This window comes from Capricornis sumatraensis, chromosome 1, assembly GCF_032405125.1.
Source record: "Capricornis sumatraensis isolate serow.1 chromosome 1, serow.2, whole genome shotgun sequence".
Lineage (NCBI taxonomy): Eukaryota > Metazoa > Chordata > Mammalia > Artiodactyla > Bovidae > Capricornis > Capricornis sumatraensis.
In genome coordinates this window covers 186950353-186969714 of record NC_091069.1, presented here as the reverse complement: position 1 = coordinate 186969714, position 19362 = coordinate 186950353, and the positions used below count along the sequence as shown (strand labels likewise).

Below are 19362 nucleotides of genomic sequence, written 5' to 3'. Positions count from 1 at the left end.
CTTTATACACATTCCTATATCTTTGAGATGTAACAGTACAGACTTTTAGGATTGTACAGGAAGAGACTCTTGCCTTGGGGATGTTACTAGATTTTAGAACTAAGATATTTTCTAGGGTTAACATTATTCTGAAAATTTGGGTGACTGCTTCCATTTCTTTCGTCTCATCCTCAGTCACCCCTTCTCTTCCTGAGGATGAGATAGGTGGATGGTATCATCGATTCAATGGACATGAGTTTGAGCAAACTACTGGAGATAGTGAAGGACAGGAAAGCCTGGCCTGCTGCTTTCCATGGGGTCGCAAAGAGTCAGATACAAACATGACTGAGCAACTGAACAAATCTGTTTCTTTATATTATCAATGTTTTAACATTGACTCAGCTAGGCCAGTATTCCTCTTTAAACTTTTTAGACACTAGTTACCCACTTAGAGAATAATTAGGTAGATGGTTTATTTAAAGTTATATATTTGTCTTTCACTGCCTATTAATATTTTTAATGTGTATGATACCCAACTGATATACATATATATAATTGATATATTTTAAATCTCTTTAGACATTTCTTATGGGGCTTTCCTGGTGACTCAGTGGTAAAGAATCCGCCTGCCAATGCAGGAGACATGGTTTGATCCCTGGGTCAGGAAGATCCCCTGGAGAAGGAAATAGCGACCCACTCTAGTATTCTTGCCTGGAGAATCCCATGGACAGAGGAGCCTGGCAGGCTACAGTCCATGGGGTGACAAAGGGTTGGACACGACTTAGTGGCTAAACAAGTAAACATTATTATATTATCTAATAGCTAGTATAAAGGCTGGGGATCTTATTGTGCAATGGAAAGTCATTCGAGGCTTTTAAGCAGAGAAATTATATGATCTGACATGTGTGTAAAAAATCATGGCAGGGAAAAGGGTCGGGGTGAGAAAGAGATCCTAAGATATTAGGAGTGGAGGCAGGGAGACCAGTTAGGAAGCCCTTGCCTGGTGGGAGATGATGTGACTTGGCCAAGAGGTGGTGGAGATATATAATAGTGGACAGATTCAAGAAATGGTTTAAAGGTAAAGATTCGGATAGGGGACACAGGAGAGAAATCAAGGAAGATACCTGAAGCTTTGCAGTGATGATTTACTGAAATGAGCAAAGGGGTGGGTGGAAGGGGTCAGAGGGTCGTTTCTGTTCTTTTTTTTTTTTTTTTTTTGGTTCTTTTAAGTGTAATATTTATTATTCTTTGCGTGCTTACTATGTGCCAGACGCTGCGCTAGACGGCTTACAGATTAAAATTTCACAATACTATCAGTAAATGCTGTGCCTCGAGTTTTGTAGAAAAGAAGCTTAGGCTCAGACTTGGGACAAGGCGCATGTTCTCACCGCTAGAAGTGGTGGAAGCTGAATTCGAACCTAAGTCTGTCTGCTTCCACGGACATCAGGCCTCTTCTTTGCGAAACGAAGACAGTTTTCTCGTGAGTTTTGTTGGGAGAAGGCAAAACATGACCTAAGCGTCGCGTCCGTCGTACCGTTGACTTTCAGTCATTGTCCCCGCCCATCTCGCTCGCGTACCTCCTCCCTGGCGTCCAGCGCCTAGCTCTATATGAATGAAATTCCTAGACTTGTAACCAAGATAAAACCTCCCTCCTGCAATTGGCCAGTGCTGGAGGAAGAGCCTTGTGATTGGTAGAGAGTCCAAGGAGGCGGGCGGAGGGAAACTTCTCGTACCGTGGACGCCGGCTCTAGGACGCATCCTACATCACCAATCTTTACGTAATTTTCTCCAACTGGCAGGTGCCTGGGCCGGACGGATTCCTGCGGCGGCGCGATTCTCTGACGTTTCCCCTTCTAATTGGCCGGGAGCTGCGGCTGCAGTCCCGAAGCCTAACTGGCCGCCCGCGCCGCCTCGGAGGTGAAGTGTACTGCACTGATTGGCTGTGAGGCGCCGGCCGCGTGTGATGTCCGGAGCAGTGATTGGCTCTGGCCCGCTAGAGGCTTCTCTCGCCGGGACTCGGGACTCCCGGGAAGTGGACTGGTAGAGGAGGGGGCAAGCTAGCTACCGCTCCTAACTAAGTCGGAGACCCGGGCGTAAGGCGGCCTCTCAGGGCCCGGTGGGCTGACGAGCCGACGCGGCGGCGGGGGCTGTAAGGAGTGCGGGGGACCGGGGCCGGCACAGAGGGACTATGGCCCCGCAGAACCTGGGCACCTTCTGCCTGTTGCTGCTGTACCTCATCGGGACCGTGATCGCCGGGTGAGGAATTGGAATCTGCGGGCACGGGGCCATTAAGTCAGTCTTGGCTGGGAAGGAGGCTGGGGAGAGAAGGGGACATTGTCCGACGGGGGGAGTGGTAGGGGGCGTTGCTGTGGTGAGGCGGTGGAGAGGAGGACTGGGTAGTGTGGGCCAGGCTAGTGGAATGGAGAGGAGGACAGTGGGTGACCCAGGAGATAGGGGCTTAGACTCAGAAGCCCTAGAGCTAGATTTGCCCAGAGAAGCGAGGGTTGGATGCAGTGACAAACGCAACGTGGGATGGGGGGCTGCTGAGTTTGGAGAAGGGGACGATACAGTGTTAAGTCTACAACGAGCCGTTGGTCTGGCATTAAAGTGGGTGGGTTGTGATACCAGGCAAAGTGAGGAAGTGGGGAGAATAGGTAGGGTAGCCATGCCGGGACTGAAAGAAATTGAAATGAAGGAGCAAGGCAGACCCTTTGAAGAGCCCTTGTACCTTTCAGCTTCGTGAGATACTGAGCCTAAGCTGTCATGCCTCATTGTCTCTCCAGGAAGCATTCTTTGGGAGCTGAGTAGTATTACAAGCAGAGGGGAGAAACATTTCACCAATAGCTAGTAGACTGGAATTCTAGCCCCACTCACCTTATAAATTATGTGACTTTGAAAGAAAACCAAAATTCCCATCTTTGACATGAGGATAATAATGTGCCACCTGTTTGAAGGAAGCAGGACCTCCTGGACTCTAGAGATTCTCCAGCCTTTAAGATCCACTGTCCTGTAGGGCCGGTGCCCACTGAATTTGATACGCCAGGCTCATATTTAGAATGTGGAAAATAGTAAATCCTTAGCTTCTGACAAAGTTGTAGGTTACTCTGAAAGAAGAAAGCACTACCTAGAAGAACATGACACTTTAAGCGCTTATTATTCTCTTAAAAGTTTCCCTCCGCCCGTGTGCATATATGCTTAAACTTTGTTTTTTTTTTCCCTTGTGAAACATCTTATATTTCTAAAATAAAAATCTTCTTCTCCTAGGTAAAACTTTATTGTATTTTTAACGTTTTTGTTAGCACTTTTTGCACTTAAACCAATGTGTACTTTAAGTTGTTTGAACAAGATGTCAGTATGCTGCTGCTGCTGCTAAGTTGCTTCAGTCATGTCCAACTCTGTGCGATCCCATAGATGGCTGCCCACCAGGCTGCCCCATCCCTGGGATTCTCCAGGCAAGAACACTGGAGTGAGTTGCCACTTCCTCCTCCAATGCATGGAGTCGCAAAGAGTCGGACACGACTGAGTGACTGAACTGACTGAATGACTGCAGAATTGATATTTTCTCTTTTTTAGCACAAAACTCCACAACTCATAGATTCAAATGAATGTTATTCTCTTTTCAGGCTTCTCTTGTTTGGGCTTTGACTTAACTTCTGTGTTAACCTCTGAAGTTAATTTCAGCCACTTCATCTTTAACATTCAAAGAGTGCTACTGTTAGTCAGAACGTTTATGTGATACAAGTTTTTTGGATAAAGAAAATCATCCTTTGAGATTATTTGATCTTTGGAAGCAGTCAAGTCATTTGAAGTCGATAATAGAGGACGACAAAGAGACTCAATTTGATTATAGCGGTGTGACCATAAAATAAGAAAATGACTTTCTTGACTAAAACTAGTTATCCTAAGAATGCCACAGATACTTTGAATAATCCTAGCATTGTTCAAAAAGTACATAGCCGCTCATTATGATTGCTTCAGTGTATGAAACTCATTACAAATTCTGGTGTGGTTTTTTTTTAAGTCATTCTTTTTGTGTGTCACATAGGTACCTTCATTTTCCTACCTCTTTGCTCAGACACAAACCTAAATGTAAAGGAAAAAATTTCACTTTTAAAAATGTAATGTATAACCCTTTAATGAAGTATCTTCTCCCTCTCCTGCATCCCCAGGCGAGACTTCTATAAGATCTTGGGGGTGCCTCGCAGTGCCTCTATAAAGGATATTAAAAAGGCCTACAGAAAACTAGCCCTGCAGCTTCATCCTGACCGGAATCCTGATGATCCACGAGCACAGGAGAAATTCCAGGATCTGGGTGCTGCTTATGAGGTGAGTCAGGAAGAAGGTAAAGTATAAACAAAACCTGCAGATACAGAAAAGACCATGTAACACAGAGTAACACTCCCATTTTTCAGGTCACTTTTTAAAAGAAATAGACAATAGATAAAAGTAGTGCTCAGTGCTATATTGTACATGTATTTTAGAAGGTACTACTTCCTGCCCTTTTCATATCAGCATTTGTTTTATTAAGGAGAGTAGTGTTAAAAAAGATGAAAGCAGATAGAATTGGTAGATTAATAGTAGATTGGAAGTTGGAGCCAGAAGCAGAAACAAAATCTAAATGAGGCTTGCACATCCACCCGCCTATGTGGACCAGGCAGATAATATGCATGGCAGGTATTAGATAACACGAGAGAGTGGATATTCTACCTCCATTTTAGCAATCATCAGGGAATGAAGAGGACTGTGACAAACTGAAGACCTCTTGACTCATTTCAAGGGAGCAGCTGTTATTCAACCCCAACCAGTTTTTGCCATATATAGATGTAAGCACTGTGTTGCCAGATTATTTAATTTTTCTAGAGGAGTGGAATTGCTGGTTTTTTTGGTAAATTTTCCTGGTTATAACGTGTTGGGAACTAATTCAACTTAAAATTTTCTTTTATGTGCAGATCAAAGAAAACATAGCTATAGATTGAATTTGCAACCTCTAATCTAGAGGTTAAAACATTTTGATGTGTATCATTTCATTTAATCTTCATTAGGACAACATGAAATATAGTAGAGCTGGGCATATTCTTATTCCCATTTTCTTTCTTTTTCATTTTTAACAACACAGAGGAGTATTTACTGAATCCTAATCACCTTTTTTACTGTTTGAAAAACTGTTTCACACAGAACCATTTTACACAACACCGTGGTGAAAAAATTTTTACAAATAAGCAGCTGATAATCTTTCATGTGTATTAATTTAAGAGTTAGCTGCTTAGCATGTGTTGCAATTCACCTTTCCCCTAGAAATAGGATAAGAGATTGGTGGTTATATTTTTTTTTCAGCTTTGTTGAGATATAATTGATAAATGAAATTGTAAGATATGTAAAGTGTACGTTGTGGTGATTTGATATGTGTATACATTGTGAAAGGATTTTGCTCAGTCCATCACATCATGTATTTCTTTTTATAGTGAGGACATTTACTTTCTGCTTTCTTCACAGCTTGCAGCTATACAATACATTGTTATCAGTTCTAGTCACCATTTATTCCCATTTTCTAAAAGGGCACAGAAAAAAATAATTTGACTCCAGTAGTCAGGGAGCTGACACTATTTCCACTGTTTCCCCATCTATTTCCCATGAAGTGATGGGACCGGATGCCGTGATCTTCCTTTTCTGAATGTTGAGCTTTAAGCCAACTTTTTCACTCCTCTTTCACTTTCATCAAGAGGCTTTTTAGTTCCTCTTCACTTTCTGCCATAAGGGTGGTGTCATCTGCATATCTGAGGTTATTGATATTTCTCCCGGCAATCTTGATTCCAGTTTGTGTTTCTTCCAGTCCAGCGTGTCAGACTTTATCTTTTTGGGTTCCAGAATCACTGCAGATGGTGACTGCAGCCATGAAATTAAAAGATGCTTACTCCTTGGAAGAAAAGTTATGACCAACCTAGATAGCATATTCAAAAGCATTACTTTGCCAACTAAGGTCCGTCTAGTCAAGGCTATGGTTTTTCCAGTAGTCATGTATGGATGTGAGAGTTGGACAGTGAAGAAAGCTGAGCGCCAAAAAATTGATGCTTTTGAACTGTGGTGTTGGAGAAGATTCTTGAGAGTCCCTTGGACTGCAAAGAGATCCAACCAGTCCATTCTGAAGGAGATCAGCCCTGGGATTTCTTTGGAAGGAATGATGCTAAAGCTAAGACTTCAGTACTTTGGCTACCTGATGTGAGGAGTTGACTCATTGGAAAAGACTCTGATGCTGGGAGGGATTGGGAGCAGGAGAAGGGGATGACAGAGGATGAGATGGCTGGATGGCATCACTGACTTGATGGACTTGAATCTGAGTGAACTCTGGGAGTTGGTGATGGACAGGGAGGCCTGGCGTGCTGCAATTCATGGGGTCACAAAGAGTCGGACACGACCGAGTGAACTAAACTGAACTGAACTGAGTCAGGGAGCTACAGCTTCTGAATTCAGATTAAATCCCTATATAGTGAGAAGATTGGAAACAAGTCTGGAAAATATTTTAGTGGAAGAAACCACAAAGAGGGGATTCCTAACGCTGCCTGGGTTAAAGAAGTGAATGAAGTAAAAGTGATTTATATGCACATGAAACTTAAAATTAATGGGGTTTCCCTTTCTTCTCTCAACACCTATAGGACCAAAATTCCTAACCTTAGGCTCACAAATAAACTTGAGAGAGTTGGTGGACCCTCTTAAATTACTGTATGTAACATTTTGTTTCTTGTTAATATGGATTCCATGTTTTGCACTTTATTTACCATGAATACTCCCATTACTTGATAGAAACCCAATAATCAAAACTATTTTGTGGGAGAACTGTTGCTAAGGATTTTCCATGCTCTTTGTAAATTCTCCATGTTGTTTCACCATGACCTAGGCAGGCTATACATGCATCATTCAATGAGATTGCATTTTAACTCAGAACCTTTCTAGTCCCCAGTTCAAATTTTCTTTCTTCTTTGTGTCATTCACTTGATTGCCTGTCTTTGGTCCTTGGATAAATCAGTGTCCACAAATCAAAATCTCACTAAAGTTGAAGGGTCTATTGTGAATATGTCTATCTTCTCTACTGAGCTGAGATTACTGCAGGTAATTAGTTGAGACTGGTTGATTGGCCAGTCAACTAAGAAATTCCTCTCTTTCTCTTAAAAATAAAAGTTTCCAAGACTGGAATAAAACTGCATTCTTTAGACAGAAGAGAAGTGAGGAGTAAGTGAATGATAATAGATAACTTTAAGGGTAGTTTTGGATGAGTTATTACAGAAGCCTCCTATGTCCAAAAAGAAGCTGACTTAAAAATAGTCTTTGTTTGGGGGGGGTTGAAATGGAATTTCTTATGGATCCAATGTGGAATTAATTTCTTTGCCAAGACAAGAACAGAGAAGTGGACTTGAAAGTGAAAATATTGAAAATCCTGATAACATAATAATGAGGGTTTTTCTGTTTTGTTTTTTAAGTTAACTCTGCCCATTTCTATTTCCCCAAAGTAGCTTTTTTTTTTTTTAAGGATATTTACCAAACCCTTTATTTTTCACCTGCTCTATCGTAGTGGTTTTAGTTGAGTACTCTAGTCACTTCTAGTCTAACTCATTTCTCTTTGATTTTAAGAATGCTCACTTTCTTATACACTGACTTTCTTCTTATCCTTCTGAATGTATCTTAAATGTTAATAGTTTTGTTTTGTTTTTTTTACTGTGGCTCCTTACACATCATTCAGGCCCTGAGCCAAAAATGTGTCCTATTTACTATGCCAATCAGATCTTCCCTTTCTTTTGCTGAGTCAACAAGCCCCATATATTTCCAACCTTTTTTTTTCCTGAGCCAACACAAGTATGAGTTTCGAATAACTTTTTCCTTCCGTCTGCTGTCTAAATAGAAATGTAAGAATACCAAAGAGCATAAAGTTGTTTAATTTTCAGTTATGTTGTTGTTTAGTTGCTAAGTTCTGTCAGTCTCTTTGCGATGCCATGGGACTGTAGCTCGCCAGGCTCCTCTGCCCATGGAATTCTCCAGACAGGAATTCTGGAGAGGGTTGCCATTTCCTTCTCCAGGGGGTCTTCCCAACCCAGGGATCAAACCTGCATCTCCTGCTTAGCAGGCGGATTCTTTACCACTGAGCCACCTGGAAAGCCCCTTCAAAGTGCATATATTTCAGAATGCTGTCAGTAAATGGGAAGCTTTTTTTGGAAGGCAAATTTTGAATAACGCTGAAGCTTATTTTGTTTTACATTCTTTATTGTAGATATGAAATGGTCCCAGTGAGAAAGCATATACTTATGACTGAGCATCTAGTTTTCTAAAACCATTAAAACTTTAGAAAGTCTTTTTTCAAGTTGTGAAATTGAGCTTGAGCATCCTTCGTAGAGCAGTATCCCTTTTCACTCTTTGCAATTCAGACTCAGGACATTGTGAGCTGTATGTGCCAGACAGCACTCTTCCACAAATGGATTTCTACATATACCAAAAGAATGAAAGGGGAATATGAAAATATTGCAGTGTAGACCTTTCTGGAAACCTGTCATCTGATTCTCTCGATTTGCCAATCTCTTAATTTGTGTGGGGTAGTGTCGGGTAGAGCTTATGGTATAGGAATTCATCTCACTCTTTCCTGTTACTGCCCTCACATTCATAGCCATGTCGCTAATCTTGTTAGTGCTAATCTGCATGATGTTTATGCAGCTCCGTAAGTTCTGATCAATTTAAATTAAAAACATGAGTTGAGCATTGTGAAAAGTTACAAAGTGAACGCAGATCAAAGAATTTATTAACTCTTAAACATGCCTTAATACCATACATAATGAAAACCACCATCCACTAAAATTTTACACACAGTATCGGAGTTTAAAAATTTTAAAACATAAATGTGAGTGCACCTTACCAGACCATTTTTCATAATCATTTCCTCCACTGGCTTTTGCCCCCAGGTTCTGTCGGATAGTGAGAAACGGAAACAGTATGATACATATGGTGAAGAGGGCTTGAAAGATGGCCATCAGAGCTCCCATGGAGACATTTTTTCACAGTAAGTAATTTATCCATCTGCAAAGTATTAGTGTCTGAGATTGGATCACTTAGTGATTATTAAAGAATTATCCTTGCTCAGAATCTTTTGATGAAAAGTACAACTCAACTGATCCTTGACTAGCAGGTCATTCATCATCCTTTGTATGGGAATATACCTCTCTGTTTTCACAAAGCTCCAGCAAAGATGGGTAGTACTTATAGGGATGTCCTTCTAGCCAACCATATCAGTTGAATCAATTCCCACTCTGTTGGGGATGATATATGTTGGAAACCAGTTCATTTTGTCTCCTCGCTGTCTTCAAATCTGCAAACCACTTACTGAGCAAGGTGATTCTTGTAAGAGAGAGAAATTCCTGCTCCTATACCCAGAGCTGCCTTTTCATCCTGGCAGCAAGAAAGGGATGATTGTGATCATCAGCATTGGTGGAAGGAGTCAGGGCAGAGAACTCTCTGTCTCTTGCTGCTCCCGGCTTTCTGAGAATGCTGAGTGGCTGGATGATAAACACCTTACCTTCCCACTCTTTGAGGCCCACTTTATTGAACATTTGAATTTTCATGTGCTCTGATGATGCATAAATAGGTGGTCTTGATTGGGGGTTTTAAGTCAAATTATAAATAAAAAGATATTTGAATATACATTTCTGTGGGGGGAGGATGCAATGCTTTCTTCAGATTCTTAAAGAGTTTTGTGAACTCAAAAAAAGTAAGAATCACGGTTGCTATGTTTAGTGTTTGGGGGTGACGGTAGATTTTCAGGACCTGTGAAGATGTGTGAGTAATACAGTTAAGAAATCCTGCTCTTCCCCAGGATTGATTTGGCTGCTTTAGCCTACCAGGGAAGTGTTCTGTTCAAACCTCTTGGCAGTTAGAAGTGATACCCAGAGATGCCAGAAAGAGAAAAGGCTCTGCCCATGCCCCTCCTGCACCAAAATCCTCCCCCTCTGCTTTTATTCAAGATTCAGGGAGTCTGTTCACCGAGACTGGGGGATTTTTTGTCTTTTTTTTTCTGGAGGGAGGAGTTGAGGGGTTGTATAGTTGTCATCACTATGCTAACATCTGAGACTTCTTAACCAAAATTTAAGGCTAAAATTAGAACTCCTATGGAGTTAAAGGTCACTGTTTATATTAATCTTAAAGTGATGCTTCTGTTATTTAACACAAGTTAATTTTGATCATATGAGACCAGAACTTCCTTTTCTGTCAGGTCCAGAGTTTTACTGAGGCTGATGCTTTTTTAGTTTAATTATGTATCCAAGATTTTTGTACAAAGCAGTAGCTTCTTTCACCAGTTAGTATCTAAAAAGCATATAAAGGTGAACACTACAAGAGTCCAAAATTACCGTTGGTTTCAGCAATACATGGGCTTATATATACTATACCCTTTCTCAACATCTCCATTATATTCTGATATTTGTCAGTATTAAAGAGATTATTTTTTCATTGATTTATAATTTATTGGCATACTTTGTACACTGTATTGTATATCTAGACAATATTAAAAGTAGTTTTTTTGTGTTGGGGCAATATATATGTGCTGTATATTTATACTATAAATACTATATAAGTTATATATGATGTTATTACTTCAGTGTATTAAAAATGTCTTTTAGTTTTGCTCATTGGTAGGTCACAATATTTGATCAGTGTGAAGAAAACTAAAATTGTAAGAGGTGAATTCTGATTTCTTTTCCTGATGATTTTACACTTACCAACAGCTTCTTTGGAGATTTTGGTTTCATGTTTGGAGGAACCCCTCGTCAGCAAGACAGAAATATTCCAAGAGGAAGTGATATTATTGTAGACCTAGAAGTCACTTTGGAAGAAGTGTATGCAGGAAATTTTGTAGAAGTAAGTCCAAATTTTGCACCTATTCATATTAACTCTAGAATGTGTTCTTATGACTAAAACTAAGAGGTTTGTGGGTACCTTCTCTGTCTTTTAGGAAGGGGGGCAGTGCATAGAATTGAATGAATCATAATCCATGATTATGTTCCATGGACTAATGATTAGTTCATGATACGCTGTAGTTGTTTCATGAACTCATCTCTCAGCCCAAGAACTTAATAAAACAACAAACCAGGACTTATATCTACCTACATGCTACTTCCCTATTCCATCCCCCCACCTCCCTTCCAAGGTGACTACGTCATATCCTGAGTTTCATCTCTATTGCCACTCTTTATTTGTTCTATTATATGTGTATGTATACCTGAATAGTATTTCGTTCACTCACATTGTTTCTGACTTTTTGAAAACAACATCAGACTACATTATCTTCTGAGACTGGCCTCTTTTTACTTACTCTTAATATTGTCAGGATTCACCCATGTTGTTGCTTACAGCTATAATTCTATTGAATAGAATTTCACTGTGACCACATTGGATCAATAGTCATGTAGGTTGTTTCCAGTTTTTTTCCAGTTCCAAACAGTGCTATTAGGAAGCCTTATACCTATATTCAGGTACAGAGATTAATTTCCCATGTTCCCTTGCAGGCCTGTTGTCTGTAGTCATTGGCTATACATAATGTACACATCACTTTCTTATAGTTAGCAAATTCCTTGTTAATCTAATTATTGTAAAGAATGTATGTGACCTTGCTATTTAAATGTCCCCATGGTCGATTCTTTTTAAGAAAAATAATTACTCTAAAAGAGCATAGTGGTTAGAAGTACAGACTTTGGAGCTAGACTTGCCTGATTTAGAGTACTGGCTCTGCCATACATTGGTTGTGTGACCTTGGTCATATTACTGAGCCTTTCTGTGCTTTCATTCTATTCTCTGTAAAATGGAGATGATAGCGGCATCTATGTCAAAAAGATTTCATAAATACATATGATTAGGACCTTGCTTGGCACATATTAAGTGCCATAACTGTTAGCTCTGATTACTTTTATTGTTTATTCTGTTGAACTGGGCTTCATACGCTAGTAGGCTTTGAGGGATTTTTCTCCAAGCATTCGCCTCATTCAGCTGCATAGGCATGCATTTCTTCATATATTTTATTATATATGAAGGATATAATATATATATCCTTTGATTTGGAGGGATCAGAATATTTGATTGCAGTCAGCTACAAGGAGATGCTCATTGTGTCTCTTCTTACAGGCTGAGTATCTAGATTGAGGCAGCATTGGAAAACACTGCCAGATTGAATTGCCTGAAACAAGGAAGTGTTTTCATGAGGTTAATCATGGCTAATCTTGGAGTGGGAGCCACATGCCAGCTTTTGAAGGCTGTGGTCTTCAGGGCTCCTGCTTTACACAGCTCAAATTTCTCGAGAAATAGTAATTCTATGGACTATTTGTAGTATTTCTTTGTGGCTTAGAAAAAGTGATCCTATGCACACTGTCTTCTAGTTCTCTTTCTTACCCTCCTCTCTCTCCTCCAGCTTTAGAATTTGAGTCCGTTAAAGATCCATTTACTACAGTCCTGTGTGGGGGCTGACTTGTAACTCCTCCAGGACTTCCCTCAGCTGTGGGTCTCCCTGAAGGATGGCTTGGGAGAGAAGGGAAGGTTCCAGCCCAGATCCGGTGAGGAAACTGAAATCTGGGGGATGCAAAGAGAAGCTTATGCTGTGTGTGCACTTCCTAGGTGGTTAGAAACAAACCCGTGGCGAGGCAGGCCCCTGGCAAACGGAAGTGCAACTGCAGGCAGGAGATGCGGACCACCCAGCTGGGCCCCGGGCGCTTCCAGATGACCCAGGAGGTGGTCTGCGACGAGTGCCCGAATGTCAAGTGAGTAGAAGCACCTTGTTCGCTCTGCCAAGGGACACTTTAATCATCTCATTGATTTAATAAAATGCCAGTGGTCCATACCTAGATTTTTTTTCCTTCCCTCTCTTCCTCATGTCCTGCCAGAGGACAGAGCAAAGAAACTTACATTTTTGTTTTTTCTTAAAGTATCTCTTCTGAATGTCTTCTTTTATGTCTATAAACAAATCAGCTTTATTTCTGAATATTCTTAAAGCTGTTGATATTCCATTTTTTTCTACTTGTAATATTTAGAGCAATCTTATATGTCTAGCTAAATTTCAGATTAGAGACATATTGTTTGCTGATTATATTGTGAACACAACTATTTATTGAACCTTCAATTGTATATATTAAATCTAGCTCATTTATTTGTGGGATCAGGGGAAAAAAATCAGATAGGATAAACTCACCTGTTAGATTTTCTGATAAACATGACACTATCCTTTCAGGTGGACACTGATGTAAGTGTAAGTGCTTTTCTCTGTTACTGATCCTCATGCTAAAGCAGCCAGCCAACCGTAGGCCCTTTTGGAGTCAGTGGTTGCGTGATTATGTGATTCATAGAAGCTTTGCCCTGGCATTTGGCAGGTGGAAGGTGTAAATGGATATCAAGTGGCTTTGTCATCTAGAGATATAGCCTAGTCTTCCAAGAAACAGTAGATTGAGTAGATAAAACTTGAGTTATCTGTGTCTGGGATTTGGTTTTTATTTTCATTTGTTTTTCCTTTTAAATTCTCTTTGTCTCAGACTAGTGAATGAAGAACGAACACTGGAGGTAGAAATTGAACCTGGGGTGAGAGACGGCATGGAGTACCCCTTTATTGGAGAAGGTGAAATATTGACATTGATGTTTTATTATCATAACTTTCTGCTCTCTGATTGCTTACGAATACCTCCCACCTCACCGCATACTTCATGGCCACGTAGTAAATGCATGCATCATTTCCAACACACTTCCATTGTTTTTTAGGATACAGGAAGCTTTTTGTGACCATCTTTAAGCTGTAGCATTACTGTTTATCCTTTGAATACGATGGCCAAAAGTTACTGTCTATTAGCCTAAGTTGGGCTTCCCAGGTGGTGCTAGTGATAAAGAACCTGCTTGCCAATGCAGGAGGCATAAGAGACGTGGGTTTGATCCCTAGATCAGGAATCCCGTGGAGGAAGGCATAGCAACCCACTTCAGTATTCTTGCCTGGAGAATCCCATGGACAGAGGAGCCTGGAGGGCTATGGTCCATGGGGTCACAAAGAATCAGACATGACTGAGCGACTTAACATGCACACACAGCCTAAATTATATCAAAGTTTAAGATGTTCAGAACTTAATGGATTAATTTGAACTCCCCAATAAGAGACGTAACTCTAATTGGCATTAATAAGATGCTCTCAGACCTCATTTTGGGGTTAAATTTAAAACTCTAGAAGAAAAAATAGCTTTAAAATATAAGGTTCAGAAATCAGTGAATCATTCTTTGTTTAGGAAATAGGTCAACTTATTTACTGCTGTGCCTGAGGCACAGGTGAGCCTCACTAATAATCTAAAATTTGATATAACCAGGTAGGGAGACTGTGCTCACAGATAGGCTTAACAGTCAAAGCCCAAGTTAGTGGCTTTAAAAACTTTTTTCAGCTACCGAACAGATTTGCAGTGTTCTGCTTACAGTGTGTGGTAATCTCTTCTGAGTAGGTGAGCCTCACGTGGATGGAGAGCCAGGAGACCTGCGGTTCCGAATCAAAGTTGTCAAGTAAGTCATCTCAGTTTGGGAGCCTTCTTTGGGTTGGAGCCCCTTATTGAGCCTAAATATTTATTTACTCAGGACTTAAGATTCTAAACGATGTTGGTTGGAGAGCATTGATAAGACAAGTAAGGAGCTGTGAAAGAGAAGCAGATGAGGAGGTCAGAGATATTAACTGAGGAAATGCGCCCCATGCAATAATGGGAGACTTTTCCATAGACAGGACCTACTGTGACGTCATCTGCAGCTGCTGGGCAGCTTCCGTGGTTGCCTCTCTCCAACATGCAGTGCCCCTTACATAAGAATTTTGCCTGGAACTCAGGCTTGTTTACCACTTTGGAGACCAGTGATGCCTCTGCTTCTAAGAATTCACTGAAACAAGATTCCCACCCAAATATGGAGAAATGGGCCCCCAGTGCCAAAGACTTTTCTCTCTCATAGCACTCCTTAATCTCAGTGATCTTTCCCCAGTGTTCTTCATCTGCCTTGTCTTTCTGATCACTTCCCGGGAAACTGGGATATGTTCTGTTTCCTGAATGAACCTAGTCCCTTCTCAAGTCCATATCTTTGCCAGAATTCCCTCTTGTCCTGTCCCCAGCCTCCCATGTACCCTCCTTATCTACAGCTTCAGAGCTGACCGGGCCTTATAAACCCAGCTCTGGGATCCCCACCGATCTCTGATGCTCTTCTCCCCCAACTCCATGGCCAGAAGTCCTTCTCTTTTTTCCGTAATCTGATTACTTGTATTTTAATTATATGCTTTTGCTGATCACAAGCTCTTGAAGATGAGGGCTTAATAAATCCTACTAACTTTATAGTCTCTATTAATACTATACACAAAGGAGTGTCTTAAGAGATGCTTATTGTTTGAAAGAGTGGCATCCATCCTTTCCCATGACTTTTCTAAAAACTTTTTGAACTCTTCCAGAAAAAGACTTTGGAAGTTACTGATCTTTACCTTGTTCTCTTCCAGGCACTCCATATTTGAAAGGCGAGGAGATGACTTATACACAAATGTGACAATCTCCCTCGTAGAGTCTCTGGTGGGCTTTGATATGGACATTACTCACTTAGATGGTCACAAGGTAAGCAAACTAGTTCTTTTAAAAGTCCTGTCCTTTTAAAGCCTTCCTGTGGCTGATGTTGAGGTTACTTCAGTCCTTTGGAGCCACGGAGACATGTTTTGCTTGCCCCTTCATCCTGGTGCTCTGCTGAGCTGTGAAGTGAGCTCTGGGTATCAGTGCTCACTGGAAGCTGTGTTGTGTTCTGAGAGTACAGTCCTTCTCTAGCATCCCCTTTTGCTTTCCAGGTACATATTTCCCGGGATAAGATCACCAGACCCGGGGCCAAGCTATGGAAGAAAGGGGAAGGGCTCCCCAACTTTGACAACAACAACATCAAGGGCTCTTTGATAATCACTTTCGATGTGGATTTTCCAAAAGAACAGTTGTCAGAGGAAGCAAGAGAAGGTGAGGGTATAATGTTTATTGTTCAGGGAAAGATGAGTTCTGCTTTAGAAGGATCAGAGGCTTGGAGGGTGAAGGCTACAACGGTTGCTTGAGAAGAGGGCCCAGGTGGTGGGTCGTAAGTAAAAAGGAAAAGGTAAAGGAGAAAGGAAAGAGGTCAAAAGTGGAAAGAGGACAGAGAAGAAGGGATGGAAGACAGCTGAAGAGCTTTCTGTCCATTCCAACTGCCTCTTCTCATGGAATTTTGTGGGATGTGTGTGTTGTATGTCTGCCTGAGACACAAAGACAAGGGATTACCTTGGATGTGCATGTATGGGTATCCACACGTGATGAAGTTGGACATGGGTGGTTACTTGTTTAATTCAGATCCATGCTTGTCCTAGGGCCATTTGTGGAGCCTTCCTGTGAGACATGCTCTTTAAGCTACATTTTTGTTAATGGAGTCATTTGTTCATTCTTTCTCCAGGTATCAAACAGCTACTGAAACAAGGATCAGTGCAGAAGGTTTACAATGGACTGCAAGGATATTAAGAATGAATAAAATTGGACTTTGTTTTAAAATAAGTGAATCAGCGATATTTATTATCTGCAGGGGTTTTTTTTTGTGTGTGTGTATTTTTGTTTTCATTTTCAATATGCAAGTTTGATTTAATTTTTTTTCTTCTAATGATCGTCATGAAATGAGTAAGCGGGCTTAAGAATTTGTCCATTTGTGTTGAGAAAAGAATGACCAGCAAAAGGTTTAACAATACCTCTCCCTTTGGGATTTATGTCTGGTGCTGCCACCCGAGTTTCAAGAATTAAAGCTGCAAGAGGACTCCAGAAGCGAAAAGACACTATACAAAGGGTTGGAGTTAATGGTTAGCTGTTTCATTTGAAATGCCAACTGGAGAAGTCTGTTTTTAAATACATTCTTTTGTTAATTTTTTTCTTGACTCCTGTTTCTTGTTGGTTTAGCTCCCCTGTTGTCTCTCCCATCTCCATCTGTTTTCCTTGCCGTTTTTCCTTAATCAGCCTCATTTCCCTCCCTGGGACCTGTGTGCTAGTTGAATTTTCCTCCCATGAAGCAAGATGAACGCACAAACCTGTGAGAGTGGTGAAGTCCCCATACCTAGTTAAACACACATGGCACTTTCTAGAGAGGAGCCTGAAGAAATTAGAGATGAGAGTGGATGAAACATGCCCCTAATTATCCTTGAGAAAGTATATTCCTTCTCATTTTAATTAGGGAATAGTAAAATCTGACATGGGAACTTTACTGTTTAGAAAACACTTTTCATGTGTCCAATCTCAGTTGACATGTTTAACAAGTCTTTGGCTTGTGTTGGGAACTAGGACTGTTGTTGCCCCTAGAAAATGAAATTTAAAGTACTAGAGTAACAAATTTACATTTCCTTCTGTCAGTGGCTCCTAATTCAGGTGGTATTTGACCTCAATATATGTGAATTTGGAACCTCTTTCCTTTTTCTTCATTACATGGTCAGATCACACTCTACTCTTCTTTACTTTGGCTAGTGAATGTTTCAGTGTTGTTGAACAACTGTTGCAGAGGGTTTATGGAGTGGCCGTCTAGCCATCAGTATGGTTCCAGCAACATTCCTGTGTATGTCTATATAACAGCCAAAGCTGCTGTTGCCTTTTCATTTATTTTGCCCTGTTTTATAAAAATTAAGGGAAGAGGGAAAGAAATTTCATCCATTTAGAACAGTTAACAAGCACATCATTTAACCTTGATCAGACACTGTTTGGATTTGAGTGATCCAACTGTGCATTTACTTGTAAATAGAAAGAAAATTGAGAAATATTTAAAATGCTAAAAAAATCTTAGAAAGTAAATGCACCACACAGATACATATGTATGTTTCATGGACTTTCTGTACATTTAATATTCATATGTACTAAGATTCTGTAGTTAATTTCTGAGGAATATTATCAACATTTATCTTCTATATCTTAGCCCAGGAGAGCTCTCGATCATGATTTGCACCTATTGATTTTTTCCAAGATTTTTGCAAGAATCAGTCACATACTAAGCTAGAACTGTTCTTAGCTAGGAAGACCCCAGATATAATTCTTACGCTGCAAAAAAGAATGTTCATGGGGCTTTGTCACTATTTAAGTGCTTTCTCTGAAACACATTGTAATTTGGAAAGACTTGTATCAGAGCTCCATAGGTTTTCTTGTAGTAAAGCATAGTAATACGATGATGTGGTGGAGATGACAGGAAAATTGTAAAACAGGCTTTAAAGTCCAAGCTTTTTGCACTAGGGTACAGCTGCCTTCCCAGAAGTTAATGCTGCCCTGAAGTGGAGCAGAAATCCCCAAGGCAGCAAGCTTCCTACGGAATGGGCTTGGGAGGTCATAATGGTCAATATGTAAGCTCCCCTTGAGCCAAAAGTTTCTGTGTATCAAAAAAAAAAAAAAAAGTTCTATGAGTTACAAAGTTTTCATGTGAAGAACTGAAAACTTGTCCTCTTATTCACTGAGTAGAAAATATTGAGTCCTTACTATGGGGCCAGTTTCTGTTAAAGTGTTTTATATGGATGAGGTTGTTTATATGGAAGAGAGACTGTTATCCTCAATCTACAGATGAGGAGATTGAATTACATCTCACAGCTTACAAGCAGTGGGTCCAACATTTGAAGACAAGCAGTCTGCTCCAGAGAATGTATCTTCAACTACCATGAACTCATGATTTCTACTCAAAGGAAACAGGTGGTGTGGAGGAATATTCTAGGTAGTGATGGTGGGAGGATAAATAATGGTGTCTTCAGCCCTGCAGGGAAAAATGTCCCTGCAGTGAGATATATAACGAAGCAGAAAGGGTGGCTGGCCTGGGATCAGACTCAGTTCTGTGACACTGGGCAAGCCAGTTGGAAATGATGATGGGTGATATATTTTAAGGCAAGTTTTTGCACATTTCTAACATATTTTGGCTATACATTTATGTAAGTTTAGTTTCTGCTCTTCAGCTACATTCACTATTGGTTATATTGCTAGATTCCTAAATGGGTGTTAGTGCTCAGAAATCACTGTTGTTGGAAAAGGGAACAAGATATGGAAACTTAAAACCAATTGTAAAAGTTGCATTGGTTGGTCTTAAAAATGGAAGGAAGAATTTACTCTAGTCTTTGAAAAAAGTTAAGCTGCCATTAGCTCCACTAAAAACATCTATCCTGAACAAAGACTCCAGGAGATAAGCAGAGAGGGAAAAAGTTTGAGGAGTGTTTATTTTTTTTAAATTCTAGACTCACAGTCACTGGCATGGTACCAGAACTCATGATGAAGGGTTGACTAGAGGTCACAAATAGTGGGTGCCGGTGCAGCTTCCACCATGGTTTATGTCAAAGAGCCCAGACCCTTTCTCTTTCCACTAAATGAAGTC

At 40.5% G+C, this 19362-nt stretch overlaps 1 protein-coding gene across 2 annotated transcripts; it reads left to right on the top strand.

The window, feature by feature from the left end:
- Positions 1-1847: 1847 nt before the first annotated feature.
- DNAJB11 (DnaJ heat shock protein family (Hsp40) member B11) lies at positions 1848-16857 on the top strand. 2 transcript variants are annotated; one of them, XM_068972058.1, is made up of 10 exons: positions 1883-2235; positions 4149-4305; positions 8919-9016; positions 10734-10866; positions 12613-12755; positions 13521-13603; positions 14463-14520; positions 15485-15596; positions 15821-15980; positions 16444-16857. In XM_068972058.1, the coding sequence occupies exons 1-10, from the start codon at positions 2168-2170 to the stop codon at positions 16506-16508; spliced, it is 1077 nt and encodes a 358-aa protein (XP_068828159.1). In that variant the 5' UTR covers positions 1883-2167; the 3' UTR covers positions 16509-16857. The 2 variants fall into 2 exon arrangements, with proteins under 2 accessions (XP_068828166.1, XP_068828159.1); XM_068972065.1 differs by lacking the exons at positions 10734-10866; positions 12613-12755 and having other exon boundaries at positions 1848-2235.
- Positions 16858-19362: the final 2505 nt, after the last annotated feature.

What these genes read in the sequence shown, in the direction of transcription:
- DNAJB11 (XM_068972058.1), top strand. Translation starts at nt 2,168, where the DNA reads ATGGCCCCGCAGAACCTGGGCACCTTCTGCCTGTTGCTGCTGTACCTC. An exon ending in GACGAGTGCCCGAATGTCAA is followed by an intron (nt 12,756 to 13,520) that starts GTGAGTAGAAGC and finishes TCTTTGTCTCAG; the next exon opens with ACTAGTGAATGAAGAACGAA. An exon ending in TTCCGAATCAAAGTTGTCAA is followed by an intron (nt 14,521 to 15,484) that starts GTAAGTCATCTC and finishes GTTCTCTTCCAG; the next exon opens with GCACTCCATATTTGAAAGGC.